The sequence below is a fragment of the Corvus brachyrhynchos genome, unplaced genomic scaffold (assembly GCF_000691975.1).
Source record: "Corvus brachyrhynchos isolate BGI_N302 unplaced genomic scaffold, ASM69197v1 scaffold80, whole genome shotgun sequence".
Classification (NCBI taxonomy): Eukaryota; Metazoa; Chordata; class Aves; order Passeriformes; family Corvidae; genus Corvus; species Corvus brachyrhynchos.
The window spans coordinates 7,843,514-7,867,549 of record NW_008236769.1 but is presented as its reverse complement, the minus strand read 5'-3'; the positions used below and the strand labels follow the sequence as shown (position 1 = coordinate 7,867,549).

Genomic DNA, 24,036 nt, shown 5'->3' with positions numbered 1-24,036 from the left:
AGCCAAACACAACAACCTGCCTACTCTGGCCATCTCTGGGCAGGCTGCTTCCCTCTACATCACTGAGAATAAGCAGGAGGAGAAGGCAGCAGAAGCACTGAGGGTTACTGCAAACCTGAATTGAAAGTAGTTTTTGAATGAGAAGCTAGATCCTGTGCAGCCTGGCGCTGTCAGGCCTTTGCCATATCCAGAGGCACTGCCAGACATGCTGCCCCTTCTCTCCACACCAAGTCCAGCACCACCTACTTGGAGACTTGTTTGGATGGGGTAGTTCTGTGCCTCTCTCGAGTAAATCTGCACTTTTGACTCCATCTGAGGAAGCTTTCAGTGTTGTGCCTTTCCAAATGCCCTAGATATTCACATTCCTATTTTTTATTAGTCAATCTCCACTCTATGCACGTCTAAGCAGAATGTATTGTTTTTATGGCAAGTATATATTTATAGGGCTGTAACAGGCATCACTCACACTCCCTGTGGACAAACCATTGGCAGCCAACATGTGTGTTGACTATGTAAAAGAAAAATAGCAATAGGGTTTTCATGGTGGTTGTACAAAATTATTGTCCTTTGACAACTGCTTTATAAGACTTCCCAGCTTTCAGGTGAGGCAACTGGAATAAAGGGATGGATTTGGATGACTGTTGGATGTTTAGGCAAGGACTTCTGACCTTGTCTTTTGAACATGAAGATACAGTTTTACTTTTGTTTCTTTTGTAAAATCTAATTAACTTGGGTCCTTCTAATCCTTTTGTGTGTTATACAGAAGTTGTGTGTTACAATACTTTCCTCAGTTTACTTAAAATAATGTGAAACCTTTGCTTCAGAAGGGAGGAAAAAATGATCTATCATATGAAGGAGAGATTGCTGTCAGGTGACCAGCAGAGCTATTGAGGGGCTTGTTTGTGATTTTTGGTTTGGGTTTGCTTTTGTTTTTAAAGCTACAGTTAATGTGTGTAAGTGGAATAAAGACACCCTAGAAAGAATTAAAAGGTGAACACAGGGAGGGCTTTTTTTCCCCTTCTTTTCATTTTTCATTTTTGACATTGTTGTTTTGCTTCTCATACTGAATCAAACACAGCATTGTGCCAGCTACTAAGGAGAAAATTAACTCTGTCCCAGCTGAAACCAGGAAACATTCCTCAAGAAAAACTTTTTCCCCTACCCAGCTAATAAAAACTTACTTTCACTTTGCTCTGAGGGCTTTCAAAGATGTAATCTCTGAAATCATGTTTGTATACACCACTGCTTTTTTAAACTTTATTCAAAATATTCATGGTACCTTCACATTTAGAATAAATCTAAATACTATTTTTCGCATAGAGCTAGTGAGATATTCTATAGGATGTCCTTCTAAAATTGCATTAATTTCTTATGATAATATTGTAGTGTATTGTATAATTCCATTTAATTTAATCAGTTTATAACAGTCCAAAAGTTATGATGTAGAGAGCAGCCTCAAATCTGTGGTTGTAAGCTGGTATTGAAAAATGATACCACTGCTGGACTAATTATACTCAGTAATTTTTGTTCTTCCTGTTAGGCTCAGAAGTGGTACAGAGAACTTGGTTTCGCTGAAACAAGGTACAAAGAAATGAAAACTCGTTTGACACAGGCTCTCTCAGAATTAGACTGCCTTAAGCAAGAAGTTGGGGACAAAATGCAGGGAAAGCAGCACTGCAAACCAATGGTATGTATGTAAATGGAATGGAGAAATGCATGTTCCTTGGGAGGGAGTGTTGTGGCTGAAGAAACACCCATTAGTGTTCTTGGGAATAGGTTTGAAGCAAGTGTACAGCCTCTCCAGCCACTGGAAACTTAAAAGTGAGCAGATGTTTTACAAGGTAGACCATCTGTCTGCAGAATAGTCCAGAGTCATGGGCATTATAAACACCTCACTTTTTTGTTTAGGAGGGCTCTTGTTCTGCTCTCTTGAGCCAAAGTAATTTTCAGGTGGCCTTAATGAAAGGTCTTGGAGGAGTCTCCAGTGTTCCCAGTGTTTGGCCTTTTTGCCCTGATTTCAGGCCTTGTAGCCCTGATTGCTGGATTTGGACAGGCAAAATGACACTGTGAACAGATGGTGTGGATTAAAGTCAAAGTCTTTAATGGGCACATGTGGCCCAAATATGTGTCCCCAAAATCCAGGATATCTTTCTGTCTCACTAGAATGCATTTATATCACAGAAATTCTGGTTTTGCTGTAAATTAAACATTTTTTAAATTTCCGGTGGTTCTCTGTCTTGATACAGGTTTATGTTTTCCACCAAAATAAAGTGTTCTATGTAAAGATTTTTAGTTACTGAATAATCTTCTGGAAGCAGCTTTTATCAAGACTTTTCAGCTAACCCTGAAATTATTTCTGTCCTCCTTAACTGGTAAGCTGCAAAGAAGAAATATGCAATTTCTACAGCTGGAAAAGTACATTTGTAGCAATCTACAATACTTGCAAATTCATTTTGAGCAGGTTGGATAGATATGACTTTGGAAGAAAATAGAAACAAATTCTGGAAAGTATAAGGATTCTGAGATCAGTTCCACTGCCTAAATGTCACAGTTTACCCCAGTTAAAGGTCTTAGGGCATCCTGGCTGAGGGTGTAGTTGGCCACCTGGAAGTCCTAGGCAGTTACTTCATGGTCGCTTGTACACCCTATATGGCACTTAGGGCTGGTGTTTAGACAGCTGAATTCTGACTGTTAAACGAAAAAGAAGTACAGATTTTTCATGTCATTGTGATGTATTGGCATGTAGCATCCTAATACAGTGGAATCTATTTCAAGCAAGAAGAAACTCCCAAATTGTTTGAAAATAAAAAGAAACGTGTCACTTGTTTTGTTTAAGCTAGTTAAGATTTTGGGTGCACTTTTGGGAAATGGAGCTTTAATCCTTTTGTTTGGGGATAGTCTGGGGCAATTATTGTGGATTCTATTGGTCAATAAAGTAAGATGTTAATTATTTCTGTGACTCACATGAGAATAAAATTCATCAACCTTTGGCAGGATGTTTTTACACTGGAAAATGTGCAGGTCAGCCTTTTGCTGAAAAACCCTGTCACTTTTAAATCCCTCCAACAACTAATGTTTTCAAATTAGTGTTTATTGATCAGTAGTATGTATTTATGCAATACTGTGATGCTGTTTGATTTAGGTCTGACTTCTTCATCCAATTGAATTACTTGTAGGGTTAGTGTCAAAGTTTTGAGTACATGTGTCTCATTCCAGGGTCAAAGATGCAGTCCATGTACATCACAGAACTGGGCTTATCCTTCAGTTGCACTGTTTGGTGGCAGAACTAATTATCTGCATAACTCAAGTCCATTATGTTTTAACCAAACAATATTGATTTTATTGGCACAATTTAGTGAGTAGTATGATAGAAAATAGAGTAGATATAGTTTAACAAAGGTCAAATTTATTTCAATAATTCACTTTTAAAATAAACTTTTTAATATACACCAAGCTGTTGATAGTGGGTTTGTGTGAGGTGTTAAAATATGAGCTAAGATTTTCTAGATTGAAAAAACAAGACTTTTTGCCACAAAAAGGACCATGATCTACTTTTCTAGCATCATTTTACTTCCTGAGGGCAGTTTTGTTGACTGGCAATCCGGTTTTTGTTTTCAGTTACTTGCCACCCTTGTCCAAAACTGTTTTTCACTCTGCAAAATTATTAATAAACTCTTACGCAGTAAATCACAGTAATTGATGAATTTTCCTGTTCTAAACTTCATTCTTCTGGAAGACCTCTGTCTGCAATGCTTTAAAGAAGTGAAGATGTGAGCACTCTGGGTCTTTGGGATATACTGTGTTCTGAGTGTGTCTTTTAGGACTTTTAACGTGTCTTACGTTCTACACTCCCTGATGCCCAGGGATCCTAGTTCTCACCTGAGACTCCATAAGGCTGTCATGGTGTTATTCATTGCAAGTAAAAGAGAGCTAAGATAATATATTTGAAGCTTACTGCTCGGACTCTATTTCAGTGAAGCTGCGAACAGGTGAAATACACTTTAGCCTAGGAGTATTTGGGTGAGTTTTCTGGGGTGTTGAGGTGGCCTTCTGAGTAGTGGTGCTGTGGCTGAATTTAAGAGAAATATGGGGGTGAGCAGGAAGGGGGCAAGGTAATATCTACAGCTTTAAAAATTAATAGAAGAATTTTGCATGAAATGCACACAGTAAATAAGGTGCCAGGCTTCCCCAGTGAACCCCTGATGACTGTCACAGCCTGTAGCAAATAGGTCATATTCCTCATTTTCTCACTGAGTTTTCAGACAAGCACAATTCACACAACAAGAGCAAGATGCTGTTTTTATTTTTAATATTTAGGCACCAACTTCAAAGACTAGTGATCTTGCCAGGTTTTACAAGAATGCAGTGTGTTAAATGCTGTGTTTTGGGCTTAGTTATCCTTTGGTTATTTCCCAGTCCCAGCTGCTGAGTCCTTCATCCTTCTGGAGCTTGACTAGATAACCTATGGTCACTGCAAACTGGGGCATCTGACAGAGTGCTTATATATAAATCTTGTATGCATCATTTGTGCTTTGAAACTACAGAAAAGTGCTAGCAGGTCAGCAAAATGCAAAAGGAAAGAGGGAACTTTTCTCTGTCTCTAACCTTCATGCAAATGTTTTCTTTCCCCGCCTTTTTTTCCATAAGTAAAGGAGTTAGGGAGTGTTTCCCTTTTGGTTTTAACATCCTTTTTTTGTGGGGGAGAGAAGATGAGGAAAATACCATGTCATGGACTCATTCTCAGGCTTTTGTCCCTGCAGCCCTGGTCTAATACATCTTGATGTGTCCAGCAGTTCCCATTGTTCTCTTGACACAAGAGGGAGCCAAAAAGTTTGGTACAAAGCATTCAACATGCTCCAATGGTGTGCACAGAGGACTTGCTTCATATGAGGAAGAACACTATGACAGTGTCATATTTCTGTTCTTCTCTGTGTTGCAGTGATGTGTTGCAGGCAGAGTGATGTGATCTACAATTCAGTTTGCTGTTTCCTATGGAATGGTGCCTTCAGTGTGTTGTAGTCAAGGGTGTCAAAGCCAGAAAGGCTGTCAGAAAGCCTGGGAAGAATTTACTGTGGTGGTGTACAGCAGGGCTGAGTATTAGCTCCTCTCTCAGTTGTATCAATGTTTGTAACCATTAAAACCAAGCCATCATTCTGTTTTGTCAGAAAGTTATATGGTTTTACCACAGTATATGGGTCTGACTATAATTTTTAGCTTAATCTTTTAGACTATGTACTGTATTATCAGAAATCTTTACCAGCTGTGTGTACCAACTCAATTTTTTTTTTAATATAATAGCATAAATGTTTGTCAGGATACTTCCTTCTCCTTCCAATTTTCCTCATTCTAAATCTATAAGTTTAATCTGGCAGTGTCACTTCTAGGAACTGAGCTTATGATGCTGACCATCAATCTAGAGCTCTCACTAATCCTTTCAATCTAAGTGCATGAAATTGGAAGCAAAGAAATCAGAGAGTGGGGGAGGAGGAGTTAAATTCAGAAGTTTCTCTTTCAACTTCTTCTGTATCACTATTATTACATTTTAAGGTAAAAACCATTTTATTTTAAAGTATTATAGAAATTTAAACTTAAAATCTGATCAGTGTTATTAATAATCTTCCAGAGCAAATATATATTTGGGAGAGAAATTATCTCTCTGAGATAAATATATGTAGAAGAACAAGAAGCATATTATATAGCTTCTTGTTGAAGCAGGAGACTGGGAACTTTTGAGGTTTTTTCTTACTCACTATGTGACCACAGGTTGGTCACTTAATCTGTCTTTGCCCAGTTTCCCATTTATTAAATTATTACAATACAAATATTTACCTTGAAGAAATGTTGTGAAAATCCAATTCCATACCTGCTCTCACAGGGGTCAAGTACTCCTTACATATAAAGAGTTTAAGGTTAGTGCAAAATATTAGTGCTAATATGTTCATGAAGTTTTGGAATCATACATTTTATATCAGCTTACTTCTTTTTGATGTACAAGGTAGGTAGTTATATTGATTGAGAAGTTTTGTGGTATAAAACATGATTAAGAATATTTTTGTTGTTTTATACACCTAAATTGAAAATCTGTGTATTTTCTCTCTAGCCTGTGTACACATTGAAGGATGCCCAGGAAAAAGAGGTGAATAAAATAGCCAGTAAGAGATTAGAGCAGCAAGTGTTGACCTTGAAAGCCCAGCTCAGGGACCAGGCTGCATTACAAAATCAGTTTCATGACTTGCAGAATGAAGTGGAACTCCTTCAGGCTCAGCTATGTGAAAAGGTATCATAAAGTCGTTTTCTGTGTGCTTAAATGTGAGCTTAGATGTCAGATTCTACATCTTTATTTTCAAAGGGGAAAAGCAAAATAGTCTTCTTTCCTGGGAATGAATATGAGGATAATTAAATGGTTTCCAGGTATATAAAAGTACCCCTGACTTCAGAGAAATAAGTAAAAGATGTAAACTGCCTGAGTGATCCATGTTATGAAAAAATGATAGATGATCATGAAAGTTCAGTCTCTGCTCTAATTAATCCCCATAGTGTAATGCAAGCAAAGTGATGCTGAAATTCTCTACAGAGCCACCTCCTTGGCTTAAATTGTCAGGATTTTTAACATTCCTGACTCTGTTGTTCCACTTTATCAGATTATGAAACACCAAGCTAGTGACAGAATTTTGATAGAGTTTTTCCTGACTTTTTTTGTTCATCTGCTAGGGGTACACATGAAGAGTTTCAGTAACACATTTTCAGATAGGTGTGTGGGTTGGATTTTTGTCATAGTTATTCTGGTGAGAACCCCCATGTATGCACAAGTGTACTTACACAAGCAGTTTTCACACTTGTGTACTAATTTCACCTGACAAACCAGAGCAGGTGCATTAAGATTTGCAAAGCTGCTGCCTTACAGTGTGACAGCAAAGCTGCTTCTGTAAGTGTGACTGCAGCTACTGAACTCTTGGGTGGAAACAAATTCCTCCTAGGACTTATTTCCCATTGATTTTCTTTCCTATTGGGAACTGTATTTTGGAAAGGGATGATAGTTACAGTGTGAGCCAAATTGGAATTGCCCATCAGACTCTGAAACAGCTAGTAAATGGCATGTTCTCAATAGTGCTCTTTGTTCTTCATAGCCTGATACAAGTAGAACATCCTTCTCCTCTGTCTCTGCTCTGAAATACAAGAGATTATTGTCTTCTCCCTACTGGGAACAAGTTTCATTCTACTTTCTCCACAGTAGATCCATCTTTTTACAATTTCAGTTTCTGTTTGTTTGTTTGTTTGGTGGTGGTGGTGGTTTGGTTTTGTTTTTCCTAGCCTCATCATGTGCTGTGGTTTGCTCTAAACCAGCCCTGTAAAGAGGGTTAGTGGCTTCTCTCAGGTATGGATTAGGGGATGCCTCTTAGAAGAATGGTGCTGGTAAAATGAAACTGTTTTGTAGTGTCTGGTGTGATATCAGATGGTAGGTGAGTAAAGGGTGAGACATGCTGTCCATATAAATAGAAAAATCTTAATTGTTCTGTTGCATCTTCAAAATATGTTGCTCCCTGCCTCATCAAGAATTGAATGTCTCCAGTGCAGGGACCCTACTGCCAGATCTTTTTTGTTCCCCCAGTGCTAGTGCAATGTAAAGACATGTTTTCCCTGTCCTGCCTGCCCTGATTCCTCCCAAGCCCACAATTTATTAGCTGAGGGCCATGTGATCTTTTTCAGCATAACTGAATTCTCATAAAAGTTTTTTAATGAAGCATATAATATATTTACTGTAAACTTTGCAGAAATGTAAATTTTCAGGCAAAATGAATGCAAAGAATCTGTACTTTATTGTCGAAAATACTGTAATGATTCATAATGGTAATGGATTTTTCTTGGCAAGATACTATATTTTTTCTGCATAATCAGACAAAAGGGTTATCATCAGTAGATTTTAATCATAAGGTACAGACTAAGTCATCTGGCCCACCCTGCTTCACCTACTAATAGAGGACATGTATCAGCTGTGTCAGAGTAGAAGGTTGTTGATGTTCACTTTTCAGAGTGGAATATACATGCAGAAAATTTCTTCTCTCTTCTCTAATTTTACAATATAATATTGATAATGAAAGTGAAAATTTTCCCCCAAAGACTGTTTTGAAAGATTCACAGAGTAAATATGAACATGAGTGCATGATGAAGGATACCAAGTCTTTACTGTGATGCTGGTTTGATGAAGTAACCTCACTGATATAAGGCTCCATCTAAGAACATCCAAAAGCCTTTCTTAATTTTTAAGACCAATGCTAATGTGAGTAGGGCAGTGTTTGTATGCCAGAACCTATCTGTGTGCAACCAGCTCCTTACAGTGATTCATCTTGTTTGTGATACAGGGTCACACAGATATGCAAAGTGTACACCTCAGAGTCAGGTCTAAAACAGATACCAAAAAACTGCTAGAGTATTTTAAAGTGCTTCTTGGATAAATTGATACAGGATATTTTTCAAATCTTTCAGGACAAAGAACTACAGAAGAGAAAGTCTGAAGTGAAGCTGACATTAGCTCCTCTGAAGGTAGTGTGTTTCCCTGAACACTGATTTGGGACCTACACAAGGTGTATCCCTTTGCTTCCAGGCTTCTGTGCCTGTGACTGCTTCTGTAGTTGTCCCTGATTAGCTGGGTGCTACTGGGCTTCACCTTAGGCAAGAGCTCACTGACATTATTGCAAGGTTGCTCTTCAGCCTGTCAAAAGGGGGATCTTGCTCATGGAAAGGGAACATCTCTTTCCAGTTTATCTGTGCACATGTACTGCTCTTGAAGGTGCAGAGGCACCTAATGATGTAGAGACATAGGAATGCAATCGATAGCTTTGGGTCAAAACGTGTGGAATTTCAGATCAGACACAAAATATAAACTTGCAGTCTCAGCAGTGAGTGAAATCACAGAACCATAGAATGTTGGTGTTCATGCCACACAGGCTAAGCTGGCTTGCCTCACCCAAAAGTGCCAGGAAAGGAACAGCTTCATTAGGAGAATGCATGGCGAATTCCAGAGGCAAGGAATTATTAACTCTGCATTTGATGAAGAGGTGAAAAACTTGGTGGATGACATGACCCTGGCAGAGTACATAGTTGCTTTTACACCAGTGTGTGATCAAGAGGTAAGTGCTTGTCCTTCCTCGTAGGATCCTCATGTTTCCACTATTGAACTAAGTGGTGGTTTTCAAAGTGTTTAGTGAGACTCAGTGTGTAATTATAAAATATATTTCATTGCTTATTATAAATATTGCTTCTGACAAATCAGTGGAGTTGGCCATTTTACTGTTGTAGGCAGGGTTTAAATTTCAGGAGCTTATAGCAAAGTGCATCAGTGTTCCATGAAAGAAACACTCCCCTGACATTTTGACTAAGTATCTGATGGATAATGCAGCACATATTTCCCGATTTTATTTTAAATGTGAATTTTGCATTTTTTTCCTGCACAATGCATTGTTTCAGATTTGTGAAGAAGTCAGGAAAAAAAATATCAACAGTCAATTATTTTAAGACTTAAGTCAACTCAGTGGACATTTGTATTGAAAAGGGAGTTAGTCACTTGTGTTTCTCTGGCAAGGCAAAAGTGGGATAGTCGGTTTCACACCTGATTCTGTTCAATATTGTCATTAATATTTTGGATGGTGGGAATAAATTTCCTAATTTTGGAGTAGCACCTTAAGTAGATTCTTAAGGACAAGAATCTCAGTCTGGAAACCTGAAGAAACAGGAATTCCCTTGCAGTGCTTCAGTAGCCACCAACAAGTTCTTTTTTCCTTTTAATTTTCTGTTTCTTATTATTATTTTTTAAAAAGCCTGCAAAAGTACCCAAACGATATTTGGTAATATTTGTGTCAAGTGCACTCAAGTAGAATCTTTGGTTAAAAGAAGGGGGAGGAAATACTGTGTGTTACACATTTGTATAATACGGTGTGCTTGTCACAGCAGAACACAGAATATTGGTTCATACTATATATTGTACTTCAGCTATCACAGTGCACTGCAAAATGAATACATAAAAATAATGTATCTTAATGACACTTCACATTTTCACCAGCAAAAGATGCTCAAAATGGGCATATATTATAGTAAATCCACTGGGCTATTTTTCTGATTATTTTGTGGTTTTGCACACTGAGTGGTATTCTGTATCACATTTATAGTGCTTATTCTTACAGTGTTACTAAGTGTTGCACGCTATCACTCAGACATACTTATTTTTGTGGCAAGAGCCAATTTAACTGCATGTTAAGGAGAAGGTGGATTGATTCCTGGTTGCAGGATGGGACAGGACTCTGTGTCTGGCTGTGTCTCCTTTGAGTACCTCACATGTGGGACCACTACTGCCTCACCCAAGCTCCCACTGCGCAGGAGTGTTTTATGTGACTGTGGCCAGGAACTCATCTGTCAGAAGGGAGATGGTGCTCCACTGCTTTCAGACATTTTCTCAGACATGGCTGTGATAGATGAGCATTAATAAAGCTTTCCAACGCAATAAATATCAAAATACTGTTCACATTCACACTGTCTCCCTCAATGTTCAATTATCACACAACTTAGCAGGTTCAGCAAGAGAGAATGAGATTGAATCTATATTCTGATATCCAGTGAACTTATCTGCAGCATGGAGCCCCACATCAAATTCCCTGCTTTGACAGATATTTATCTGTTCATACTAACTGGAGCACAGACCCCTTCCCATGGTGTCCAGCACCATAGTGGCCAGAGGTCTCACTTAGGCTCAGGCACAAACGGGATTCAAGTCTGGGGTTTTTTATCATGCAGAGAACAGACTGGGTCTTACTGGGCATCTTGACACTGAGCTTAAGGCCCTTCTGATCTGTGATAAGTAGTTCCATATGTAACAGGGAGAAACCTTACTGCCAAGGAAGTTGTATGTTCCCATGAAAAATGTGTATTTCTTGCATTAGGTTTCCAATGGAAAACACTTCAATGAAAATATGTCCATGTTTCACTACTACTAATTTAATAATGATGACAATAAAAAAAAAAGAGAGAGAGACTGTTTCATATTCATGTGATACATTCCTTTGGTTTAAAAGATCTTGTACTGAATTCTGTAGACATATGTTGAAGTGAACTGACTTTTCATCTCGGAAGTTTCGTTTCTTGCTTTCAACTCTTATTCTCACTGGACTTCACATCTAAGATTCCAGAGCTATGCCCAACATCCACTTATATAAAATTCCTTTGAAAGCTCATTCCTTCCCCTCAATTTTTTACTTCTACATCATTCCTAACGTATGAATTCTACTATACAAAACCTGATTTGAATTCTACTATACAAAACCTGGTGGATGGCTTTTTTTTTTCCTTTTTTTTTTTTCCCCCTTCTTAAATTAAAGATTTGCAATCAGCTTTATTCATTACTGGACCCAGTAAGAAATGGAAGCCTGTCACATATTGGCATCAGACCTCTGTGCCTTGACTTACTGATGAATTTCAGCTCAAAGTTTGCAGTGATGCATGAAGAGCTGATCCAGAGCCCTTTGAAAGGAATGGGGACTCTGTATTCAATTCAGTGCCTGGCCTTTTGTAGTTCAGTAAAATCTTTGAGTCATGTTCTCAGAGAAAAAATTTGTTTATAGTTCTATTAAGAACTCTTCATTTTTTCTTTTTCATCTCTACATGGAATTACATATGGAGGGGATAGAGCTGCCCCAGCTGAGTGCTAGGATGCCTCAGTTTCTGTTGGAGACTTATGGGCATCACCAAGTTACTTGTGCTTACAAGCCAAAGCAAACCAGTTCTTTGCTTATTCAGGACACAATGGATGGTTGGTCATTTCCTTTTGTTGCCAGAAGTATTTTCTCCCTAATGTTCATCCCAATTAAAATACTAAACCATGAAGACAGTGTTTTGCAAAACCCACCATCTTTGGAGCTTCTCTTCAGACTTCACTTTCAACATTCAAGGCTCTGTTCTCAGACATGATAAATCCCTGTTGTCCCTATGGCTTTATTTTGCTGACTAACTCAAGACTTCCATCAGTTCAGTTTAGCAGAGCAGCACGTATTTTGAGGCTTGTCATTCTTGATTATTTTCACAGGCCAGCATTAAATTCAAATGTTTGTGAGTGAGAAATAAAATTTGCTTGAATCATGTAGTATCTCATGATTTTGTTCCAGCAGTGCACTCTTCAGTGAAGTCAGATATTTGCTAGAGTAATATGTTCAGAAAAGACTTCTCTTAATAAACCCATTTAAAGAGGACTAGATTTTGAATTAATTTTCCTCACCATAAAACTGTACACCGTGAAGCTCTTTATTTGTAATTTAGTTTAATTGATCAATTTAATATAATTTAATTTAATTTAATTTTAGTGGGTTTTTATCCTAATAAACATATATGATTGCACAAAAGGGATTTTATTTCAATTCTTTTTCATCCACCACCTATGTCACTGTGGTGAAAGCAAAAATTCTGTGCAGGATGGTGAAAAAATGCTGCCTCTCAGTTTTGAAAAAAATAGTCTTTTGGGCAGGCATTGGAATGACAACGTATGTCTAATATGGACTTGAAATTTTTGGAGGCATGAAGAAGTTAATTTCTAAGCCTTTGTGATATATTTTCTTTTTAAAAGACTTAAATTGAGAAACCATTGCCCCTTGGAGTGGAGCAATAATAAATTTTGGCAATACAAACATCCTAAAACCTTGTCTTATTTTATGTCTGGAAAACAGAAAGCATGGGGCTGAAGAGGACACATTCCTGGGACAAGGGCTGCCTCCAGCGGGTGCACGTGGCACTCGGCACGATGCCATAGCTGGGATTCACACACCCAATGTCAGACACAGAATATGTGTCCATTTTTGGCCTTCTGTCATGTCCCATTTTAATCACCTCCTTTTGAATGCTGATTTTTTTTTTTTTTTTAATTGGAAGGACCTTGGCCTCATCTTTGTTTTTTTGCTTTTGTAGAATTAATTCAGGGACATTATTAACAGTTCTTGTTTTTCTGCCTTTCCCAGTGAAAAGAACACAGGACAGCATTCATCAACTGATCTTGGACGTTCATGTTCACAAAACACCAAAAAAAAAGGACTATGACTTGGCTTTGCAACAGCTGCTTTACTTGGGTTGGTAAAAGTAGGAAGCAAGTGAAGATGTTCCAGACAACTAATAGAACATGTGAAAGAGGAGGCCTGATTTTTTCCTGAGTTTAAGTGTCTACTCGCAGTTTAAGAAACAGGCTTTACCCAGTCTGGCTGGCTTGAACATGAGGCAGTGTCCATGCTGCTTTTGATGGATCAGAGAACCACACAGAGGAGCAAGTGAGCTTGGCTTGCCTTTCCCATGGACTCAGCCCAGCCTGTAGGGTTGTGCGGTATTTTGGGCCTTTCCTCTCTCTTTTGGGCTAGGTGTGGAGAAACAGGAGTATGTTTAATCCTTTCCCTCAAATGATTGAGCCAACAGCCTCTGTCTGGATGTCTGTAATGGAAAATTCTGCTGTACTCATCCAATTTCTCTTGTGCTGGAAGGCTTTGACTTGATGATATAGTTTTTATATTCTTTCCATAGTGGATCTGAAACCATTGTGGCTGTTTGCCCTCATTTCTTGGGACTGAAAGGGAATTTGTGCAAGGAATATAGGGATAAATGGTAGTGCTTTTTAATGCTTTTCATGCAGTCATCTTAAACCTTATGGATGGAAAGCTCCAGGCAAAGAATGTGTCCAGTGCAGTGAATTGTTTTACAGAATAGGGATTAAATGTGCAGAACAGCATAGCTTAATTCTTCTTTCTGTCAAGGGATTTCTTCTGAGATTGATTTTGGTAGAACAATGCTTTTTGTTTGTTTATTAGTTTGTATTTCTACTCACCACTTTGTAAGAAATCGCCATTTTCCATATTTGAATCATATTCGAAGGAAATAGGCCTGAAATTAAATTCTCTGATGATTTGTTTAAAATGGTTTGTGCGTGGTTGTTAAGGTCAGAGACTTTTCTGGCACTGAGGGTGAGATACATTTCCTGTATAATGTCTGTACGTCCGACAGTCATCCGTGGTAGTTTATCTATTTATTTTCACAGTCAAGACATACTTCCAAGGAATTATCCTGCCCATTTTATGTACCTGCTTTAGGTAAGTGCAGATGACTGAGCACTGACAGGCTGCCCAGAGAGGTTGTGGAGTCTCCCTCACTGGAGATACTCAGGAAGCATCTGGACACAAACCTGTGCCATGTGCTCTGGGATGACCCTGCTTGAGCAGATGACCCACTGTGGTCCCTTCCAGCCTGACCCATCCTGTGATTCTGTGATAAGGTGGGAAGAGCCATAGAAGTTGGACTGCAGTGGTTGTCAAGGGGGCCAGGGGAAAATAGCTTTGGTCTGATGAGTCCCACCCTCAGACAGGAGAAAGAATTTAACTTTGGACTTTCAGTCTTTTTGTGACAAGGCTGATCAAGAGCAAGGAATCTTTCAAGGCAAAAGGTTCTTTGCAAGAAGAGGCCTTTTTTTTACCTGACATTACAAAAACCATGCCTTGAGTCATTGGAATCATCATCATCCAAGTGGATAAAAGAGTGGAATTAGTTATTTAGTAATTTTTTTAAAGAAGGGTAAAGTCCATTGCTGAGAGGTATGTTATTTTTAACTTTTAGAGAAATTATTAAAAACACTGAAAGGCGTGAAATACGGATTTAAAAAAAGTTAATGGCAGCCTGGCCTTTCCAATGAAATAACTGATAAAGCTGTTCAATAATTATATGATTGTTTGGATAGAGCCATCTCAAGAATTTGTGATGGTTGAGGAGAAGGTTCTTACTCAAGATTAGTGCCATTTGAAAGTAAAATTTGGTTTAGTTGACAAGATTTAGATCAATTTCCTGACTGCATCCATAATACAGATATTTTAGCAGTGGTTTTTGCTGTAGTTCATGGGCAACAGCATGTGTTTGTCTAGAACAGCAAATGCCAATAGAGGAATAGCCATGACTAAAAAAAAGAAAAGCTTTAAAACTAACCAACCTTTATTTTCTGATAAAAAATAGAATTTAAATTAACGTAAAATGTACAACTAAAAATATCCGGATAAATTAAAACATTTTCATCTTCTCTTTGACACCACTGTCTAATTTTTTTGTAGTGTTGGGGGAAGCTGATGTTTTTTGGTTTCAATAGCAATCCTTTCTAGAGCTTGGCATTATGCAAGTTTACCCTCTTCTGAGTTTTGGTCAAATATCACAATATTTTCATTTCTTCCTAGGTAAAGTAATTTGTGGAAAATTGAGAGGAAAGAAAAAATCATAGGAAAATAGGAAAATAGAATAAATATTGTAAAAAAAAAAATTAAAAAACCTTAAAAAGAACAAGTTAATGTCTTGGCATTGAGACAAAATGCAGAATTTTTGCTTAGCTGCATCCTCAGTGCTATAGAGAATGTGATCTTTAGTGTTAGTCTTATGACACACCAAAGATGAGTCTTTTTGAGAGAATCATACCACCTTTCAAATGTAGTGCAGACTATACTGTGAAATCTTTGTCAGGGTAGTAGCATCTTCATTCACTGGGGTTTGCATTAACCCTGCTTTCTGCTGAGTGTCCCTACTTTGGCTGCAGAAGAATTTGCTAATTCCCAGAGGCAAAAGGGTCTGTGGAGTGAAGAGTTGAAGGAAAGGAATGCCCCTGGAAGGAAGTTATTTTTCTAGAAATGACTTGTGCCAGTGTCACAGCTTTGATTTGGTGGTGTGTTTTTTTCTGGCAGCTTTACCAGCTCTCCTGCCTATGAGGAGGACAGTGATTTGCCTTTGCATGGGTCATTGAGCTCCAGAACTTGTTCTGCTCCTGCTCACTCTCATCTATCACCACAAATGCCTCTAACTGTGCTTCCTGTAGTGAGGAAATTCTCATCAAATAATTTTAGATCCAATATCTTCATGCCTCAAAACATTTCAGGGCTGACCTTTGTGACCCCACCATCGCTTTAAGCCAGCTGGCTTTTTTTGTGAGTGATGGGGAGAGATACTGCACTCGTAACCTTGGTAAGAAACCAAGGACTTCTGGAGCTGCCTTGGGCTCCTGTGTTTAGAGGGGAACATCCAAATGTAAGCTTTCACTTTCCAACTGATCTGTGCCTGCAATGCTAGGATATATTTGGGTATTCATGCCACCTTACCTAAATAAATGCAATATCCAGATAATGTCACAGGCCCCCTCTGTAATCAGCATAGAGAAAGTAAATATTTTAGGGAAGAGCAGCAGTCTAAATTCCATGCCCCAAATTGGCCAGTGTGAGTGGTCCTTCCATTCCTGGATGTGCCTGCCTTGTTCCCTGGCCTGTTCAGCCTGGAGTAAAGGATCCAGGTGGCAGCTGCTCCTGGGCAGTGTCCCAGCTGGCCACACATGCTCGTGTTGGGTACTTTAAGGAGACCAATGGCCACAATTCATCAGAACTGGTTCCCTTTGCTGATGGGGAGCCAAGGACAGGAGGTGAAATGGCAACAACACTGTGTGTTTGTCTTCATGTCATAATAGAACTATATTTAGATGCAGAAGCTTGTCAATAAATGCTCATCTTTCTGTTGGGTCATTTCAGAGCAGTCTTACACTGCTCTGGAATTTCAAAGTCCTTTGATTTTTCTTTTTTTTAATGGACACATGTGATGTAGCTAAAACTCAATAAAGATGCACAGAGCAAAAACAATATATTATTTTAAGTAAAATGTGTTTTCTTTTAAGTAATTCTTCCTGACCTGGCATATTTATAGTATCTGCATTTCTGGAGCTTTTGCACGAGGACTGATGGCAATGAGATGGTAATGCATAATGATGTGTATTATTTTAGAAATAAATAACTGTTCAAAAACCCGAAGGCTGAAATGGTAAGACTTGCAATTGCAAGAAAAAATGCAACAATAATCTGGTAGCTATATTAAATTTGTATTTGAATGATAAAGTGCTATTGCCCTGTAGTAGTCATTTATATTCAGGGAGATCTTCTACTCCTGCTTGCAACTGTTATGAAAATGTGCATAATTAAACTGCCATTTCTCTCTAAATTTGTCTGCATCTCAGTGAAGATAATCTAAAAGGATAGTTTGCTGTGGTGTTAAAGTTGATTTGGAGTTGAAATAAGATCAACTGAATTAATATTATTTTTGTTTTCAATAGGAGGGTCTGCATAAGAGTTCATGCAGTTAAACTAACACACTTTTGAAGTCTGTTCAGCTTAATTTTCTTGAGCATTCAGAGGTAGACAAACCTGAGTTAGTTGTATAGTGTGGAGTGAGACAATATGTGTGTAAAAGAATCCTGTTAGAAATTTTGAGATTCTTCAAGAGAACTAACATGAGACAATTTTTAAACTTAGAATTTTTTTTCTAGTTTCAATATAGGTTTTCTTAATATCCCAAGGTGAATTTTCAGCTGCAGTTAAAGCTTAGAGATCTTTTTTGTTTTATTTTGAGGATGAGTTGTTGAATACATGATTCTTTATTTAGACAGGTATAATTGGTATGTTATCTTTTTCCTTATTTTGCTAAATGCAGTTTATTTACAGTTAATTTCTGTGAATATTTATTTTAATGAACTCATCCAAATGGCTTCCACTAATCCAAAGTGAACAGCATTGGAAAACTTAATCTATCTTGAATTTCTTAAAATGCTATTTTCTCTTGCAGGTGCTGCCTTCCTCCACAGACATTTCACAGGCTAATGGACAGCCAGAGGATCATGTGGCATGTGCCAAAGGGAATGGGATGACTGGGTCCATACCTGAAAACTCTCAGCCAGGGGTGGATGGCCTCCACAGTTCTCACATCACCCCAAACGTGTGTGCTGGTTCTCCTATGCGAGTAACAAGCCTAGAGAGGATCATAGCCTTGCATCGAGAACTAAGAGAAAACCATCACAAAAATTTCCAGGTCAGTAAAAGTTTTCTTACTGTTTTTAGTTTAGTGAAATCTCTTATTCTTGGCAGAAGATACAGATATTTGAATGATTCCCTCCAGAGATGCACAGTTGATTGTTAGTTTAAACAAGCTGACAATAATAAATGTTTAATGTCTTTCATCATGCATTTTCTTCCCCATTGTGTAAGAGTGGCTCGGGGCTTGTAAAAATAATTGAAAGATTTTGTTTTCGTCATGGGGTACTCCATGGTAAGATAATCTTTGAAAATTGTTGGATGTTTTAAAAAAGAAATTGTTATATTGGTCTTGTCCTACCTTTTTCCCCCTCCAACTCTTTTTTCTTTTTTTTTTTTAGTGATCCAATTATTCCTATGCCCTGAAGCTCTTTATAGTAATTTCCATTAACTGCAGGAATCCTGTTAAGAACAGAGCTGATCAATTGCAATTGCATTTGTGACAGTCTGCTGCTAAACTAAACACGCAAGAGATTTCAGCTTCTCTGAGAAAACATAACCTCTCCATACTTGTATGGAATAAAAATTCAAATATGCAATTACTGGAGCCAGTTAGGTAGAGTAGTTAAAAATATTAGTCTACTGAATGTCCTTTATAATCTTGGATTAAAATAAATGCAATGAAACAAGCAAAAGCATAGTTTTTGCTTTTGTCATTGATGAAAAGAACATGCAAGATACTGAGATTTCCTTTTAGTTAAGAAATTTGTTATGCAGTGGAATGGTGACTCAGAATTCTGATAACATGTCATGTAGTCCAGGGGATATATGTAACAGTTCAAATAAAGTTTCCTGGTCCTTTTCTCTCTCACACTCACACGTCAAAAGAGCAGTGAAAATATGACCCTAAAAGAAAACTATTATGAAGAGCAGAATGCAAGTAGCTCTTTGATTGATCTTCATGAACTCAGAGTTTTGGTTTTTTTTATATAAATCATATGAGCTTTAATTAAACCCCAGTGAAAGCAGGACATGGGCTTGTTGTACAGTTATGTGGGAGGCTACAGCTGAAATCAGCCACAATGCATAGAGCGGCCTGTTTTCATAGAGGATACAGAAACACACAGGGACATCCAAGGTTACAGTTTCTGTTCTCTTTCCTCCTCAGATACCTTCAGTTGTCCCCTCCGGCTCAAAGCCGCGGGCTGGTCCCAACCCGCCCGTGATCCCTGAGGAAGCCCCTTGGCCTGTGCTGTCAGGGATGAAGGATGCTGCGGTGCCCCCGGAGCCTGGTGTGTTCTGGGCCACGAAGGGGAGGGATCAGTTGTCGAAACGTGATGATAAATTTTGGGGTCAAACAGGAGATCAGCATGCAGGTGCTATTCCCCAGGGAATGAAACACAAAAATGCCATTATGAATAAGGCATGGCTCTCTAGAGAAAAAACAGATGGCTCCACCTCAGCTACCACAGCAGAAAGCTATTTGCCAGACATGTTGTCAGCAAGTAATAAAGGTCGATATCCTGTGGGGAGAAATCAGCTGCATGGGAAAGAATAAAACCTGCAGAAATAAAACTAGGTAAACATCTTAGCAATGTGATTTTTCCCATTGATACAAAAATACTAGTAATTTTTTTAAAACAAACATATTTTACTAGTTAGCATGGCCCAGCAACTTGTTTGAGATGACTGGAAAATTTACATGGAAAAGAGCTGTGATACTTTTCATGATCAAAATTTCATAGAACATTTGAGATCACTGAAACACATGGACTTTTCATTAGCCAGGCCACCTCCCTATTTTCTTTTCACCTTTTGTTGATTTGCTTTTTCTTTTAACTGAAACTGTGAAACAATCTATTAAATCACTTTTGCTTTTATGTATAACCTATTTCTTCAGTGTGCACTGGCAAGTTCTCAAAGAACATCTCTCTTGTGTAACTGTTTCCTTTGGGACTTCAGGAAATGTAGTGTCATGGGCTTCCTAGGAATTAATTCTACAAAAATTAGAGGGTAATTTTGCTGTGTTTCTTTAGTCTTGGGATACTTCTAAAAAATTAATCCTTTTTTTTCTAATAGGCCCAACTACAGAAGGATATTCAGTGTATTGCTGTGGGGGCTAGTATCTGTAAAATAGAATCCTTCAATTGGTGCTTTTAAGTAAAAAATTGCAGCTTAGCTTGAGTAGCTTTGCTGGGCATGTACACAACCACTTTCTGTAGGGGACTGTGTGGGCATCATGGGTACAGTAACATCTGAGTCCAAGGAATGGATGATTCAGACTGCACCCTGTGCTGCCAAATCCCTGCCACAGGGAGAAGTGGATGGAGTGCCAGGCAAGTGTGCTGACACTGCCAGGACAGTGCTTCCTTGTAGTCTGGCTCACAAATAGTTGTGGTCTGGGCTGCAGGAGCCTTGGGTGGGTCCTGGCTATGGAAAGGAGGAGGGAATAGTGTGTCTGTGCAGGTACATGGGGGCACTAATGCTGGTTGGCTTTGGGAAGTTTAACTGAGCATGGTTGTAAATGCCACAAAATACTGATTTATATTGTGATCTCACCAGAGTTAATACTTTTGGAAAACATGCATTATTCATGTATCTTTATCATTATTCTGTATTTTTCATCACTTTTATTAGAAAAGGACATTCACACACATCAATGCATGGCACAGTTCCTGTGCTTTTCCTCTGCCTCCATCGATTACCCCGGTTAGTTCATAGTATGTTACTACTTGTTTGATGCTGCTTTTTGGAAGCCAGAAGTAAAATGACTGGTTTTGATGAAATATTAATGCACACACTCACACTTTATTGTGGAAGCCTGCCTTCAATTGCTCAGTAAGGTAGCAGTGCAGTTGCTTACAGCAGTAACTGAATTGCTCTTCATCCAGGATATCTTTAGAAAACACACACCAGATGCCAAGGGAAACAGTCCCTGGAAGCAATGTTGTTGAGTGCTGCCTAAGCAGGAGGCACCAGTGAGATTCCAAAATGTGGACTTTTGCTTTTATGTGTCTTTCTCTTCTTCCTGGTGCATGGCCAGAACTTCTGAAGACAGACATACTGCTATCCAGCCATCAGCTGCCTTGTTAAGTATTAAGATATTTTGATGTGCAAAACCACTGTAAATATTGAACATGGTAACTTTTATGTTGATAAAAATTAGACATTGTGAGAACTTTTTGGAGCTTTATCTTACTGACAGTGAAATATAAGGCTTGGAAGTTCAGTCTGAGGTCAGATCATAATGCATGAAGTGTGCTAATATTAAGGGTATTAATAATAATACCCTGTGATAATATGATAATAAATCTTTGTTATCCTAGTGAAGCTATCTACTTTGTGTTTGGGGCTATAGTCACTTTCCATGAAATTAAGCCTTTGTCAGTCCAGTCCCTTTCTATCACAGATAAGTGTGGTTTATTTTAAGCATTCAAGCTTCATATTAAGCTAATTAGGTTATTTGGCCTGCCTGAGCAAGGGCTGCAGACACAGAGATATAGATGGAAGAGCAGATATTTGCAAGGATATTCCCTGCATTGAAGCATTATAATTCAAAATGGACTCAAGCAATTCATCCAGCAAATGGGTTCTGTCCTGGCACTTCATAGCTTTGCTTCACAAGTCACAGATTTCAGTTAAAATCCTGTAGCTCCTTGCGGTTTTAATTTTTTAAGATATCCATTCTTCCTACTACAAAGCATTGTTTAAAGACGTGCAGATACCACAGTTATCATTTGGGCAGCTGTTTCTGCTGCTCTTTATTTCTCTTAATTAAAATTGTGATAGTTTGGACACTACAGTGGAGGAATGGCAATAAATTAGCAGCAATCAGTTTGGGGAGTTGCATGCAGCAGTACTGGAAAAGGTGAGTCAGCTAAAGCTTTTCTCTTTTAAACCTCTGTCTTACTCCATTTTTCCCATTACTGAATGGACAAATGAGAAGTGATAGTCAGATCATACCAAATAATTATGCACTAATTAATCTACAGGAAGATGAGATGATACATTGCACCATCAAACAAGGCCCTTCAAATTCTTTAAACATGGTCATTTATTGCAACCTGACCCAAAATGTAGTGTTGGACCAGATGGTTCCTATACTGGTGTCCTGCTGAGCTGAGGTCTTTTAGGAGTCTGAGCTTGCTCAGTGAGTCATACAGGATAAATAATTTTGGTCCTTATTCTGTAAATTATTTTTTAGGGGTTTTTTAAATTGAGGGTGATCAGTAGCAATGTGCTTGCAGAGTACATCTTAATTGGCTTGTGTTGAATCACCTTTGGTCTGCTGTTTGCCATCCATGGACCTGCAGGAGTCGAATGGCATTATCTGTACTTGACTGGGTGATGAGGATACTTGGAAGGAAGCTGGATGACAGCATGCTGCCTACTGACACATGCTCACTGAGCCTGCTCCCCATTCAGACTCTTCCACTTCCAAAGAAATTGTTTGAAACAGCACAGGAAACTATTTTCTAGGCTCAATAGTTAATATCAAACAAGTGTTTATTAACATATTCAGCCAATATTTGCCCAGTTCTTTTTTCTAGACTTGAGCTACCTAATACTAAAATCAAAATATCTGTTTTCAGCAGCAAAGTTGTATCTTCTGTCTCTAGTTTTAACAGAAGTATTACTTAGAAACAGAATTACATGGAAGCAGTAATCTGAAATAGTGCATAATGCTTTCTAAAGGCTCTGTGAAAGATAAAAAGGAAACTCACAGTGTACCTGAAACTACAAGTGCATTGTAAAGTAGTCTGTACCCACTATAGGGGAGGAATTGGAATCTGAGAACCAAAAACCACTGGAAAGAATAGCCTTTCTCCTCTAACAGGTGGAAAAAATTGCATCACTTTCTTCCAACACTGAATGAGCATTTTCCTGAAATTAAAGAAAACTTATCATTCTCCTGCAGTTGTGCATTACCCGTTTTGCTCTTTACTGGTAGGAAGGGTCATAAACAGGGAATGTAATGCCAGTTTTTGTGTTCAAATGCAAAGAAACAGAACACCTAGAATGACAGATCATGCATATTTTAAAAGAGTTCTCTTTAGTCAGTGCAATTCCTGCGTTAGAGTACTTCTAATTCTCTTATTTTTCAGGAAAATAGCATTCATAATATTTAAAAAAATAGTAAGTTGGCTGGTATTTTGTCTACACTCAGCTGTGCATGGAGTCTCACTTAACTAGAAAGAATTCATCATGCAAGTTAAAAAGGTAAAGTTGCTCATTACATCTTAGGAATGTCTGCAGCAGAAATGGTTTGATCAGAATCAGTGGAAGGAACATGGTCTGCATCCCTCTTTGAGAACTGATATGCTAGAGAAGGCTGGGAAGGCACAGGAAAGTTGGGAAGAGGACAAAACTCAAGCTGCCAGTGTTGACTCTAGGTTCTCCTGTATATTGGACATTTTTAGAAAATGCAGGAGGGTTGCTCCTGAAGCCTGCCACTCCCCATGTTTTGCTTGCCTTGTGCTACAAAAAGCTTTCATGCCCATAGGAAATTAGGGGATCAGGTCTTTTGGTCAGTCTATGGTCACTCAGCTTCATACTCAGGACTGGTATTTGTGGGAGTCAGAACAAAAACAAGTTGCCCATGATTAAATCTTCTCTAGTCCCTAAGAATCCCTGTTTATATTTTTTTTGAGTAGCAATTCTGATTTGTAAAAGCACTATCTAATACCTTCTTAGTAACAGCCTTTTCATTGAGGCCATAACCTGATGGATATTAAAGCCCCTAATTAAAACCAGATAATGCATGAAAGATTTCTACAGTACAAACCTTTCTCTTAAGGCCTGATTAAACCAAAAAACCTCACACATCTGTTTGCAGAAATGTATTCTCATCAGGTCAGGCACTTAGTAGCATTGACTTAGGACCATCCTTCTCACGACAGCTTGTTCTTGGGAATAAGGAGAACAACAAAGGCTAGGACAGAAAATGGAATATATCAGACACAATGGCTTTTTATATTTAGTTAGGAATGTAGTCTTTCTACATTCTATGGCTCTGATCATCCTATCAGTCAGGATAATGGTGAACCATAGAATAATGTGTTCATTTACATATAAATATGTATAAAACATTTATGTGCATATATATACACCTATATATATGTATAATTGCATGCAGTTTGGCATAAATAAATAGGGTTTAAAATAATAGGAAGAAGTGATTTTCTGCCGATCATTCTTTTTCTTTGTT

The 24,036-nt window shown here is 38.3% G+C and overlaps 1 protein-coding gene across 12 annotated transcripts in view; it reads left to right on the top strand.

Annotated features, from left to right (window-relative positions):
• JAKMIP1 (janus kinase and microtubule interacting protein 1) overlaps positions 1-24,036 on the top strand; it is a 231,060-nt gene that overhangs the window by 162,471 nt on the left and 44,553 nt on the right. For 8 of the 12 annotated variants that reach the window (XM_017727648.1, XM_017727644.1, XM_017727640.1 and 5 more), the window contains 6 exons: positions 1,541-1,687; positions 6,101-6,277; positions 8,485-8,541; positions 8,946-9,128; positions 17,644-17,886; positions 18,997-19,120. In XM_017727648.1, coding sequence (XP_017583137.1) covers positions 1,541-1,687; positions 6,101-6,277; positions 8,485-8,541; positions 8,946-9,128; positions 17,644-17,886; positions 18,997-19,120 — 931 coding nt within the window. The remainder of the gene's footprint in view (positions 1-1,540; positions 1,688-6,100; positions 6,278-8,484; positions 8,542-8,945; positions 9,129-17,643; positions 17,887-18,996; positions 19,121-24,036) is intronic. The other 4 variants (XM_017727645.1, XM_017727646.1, XM_017727647.1 and 1 more) reach the window with 3 other exon arrangements.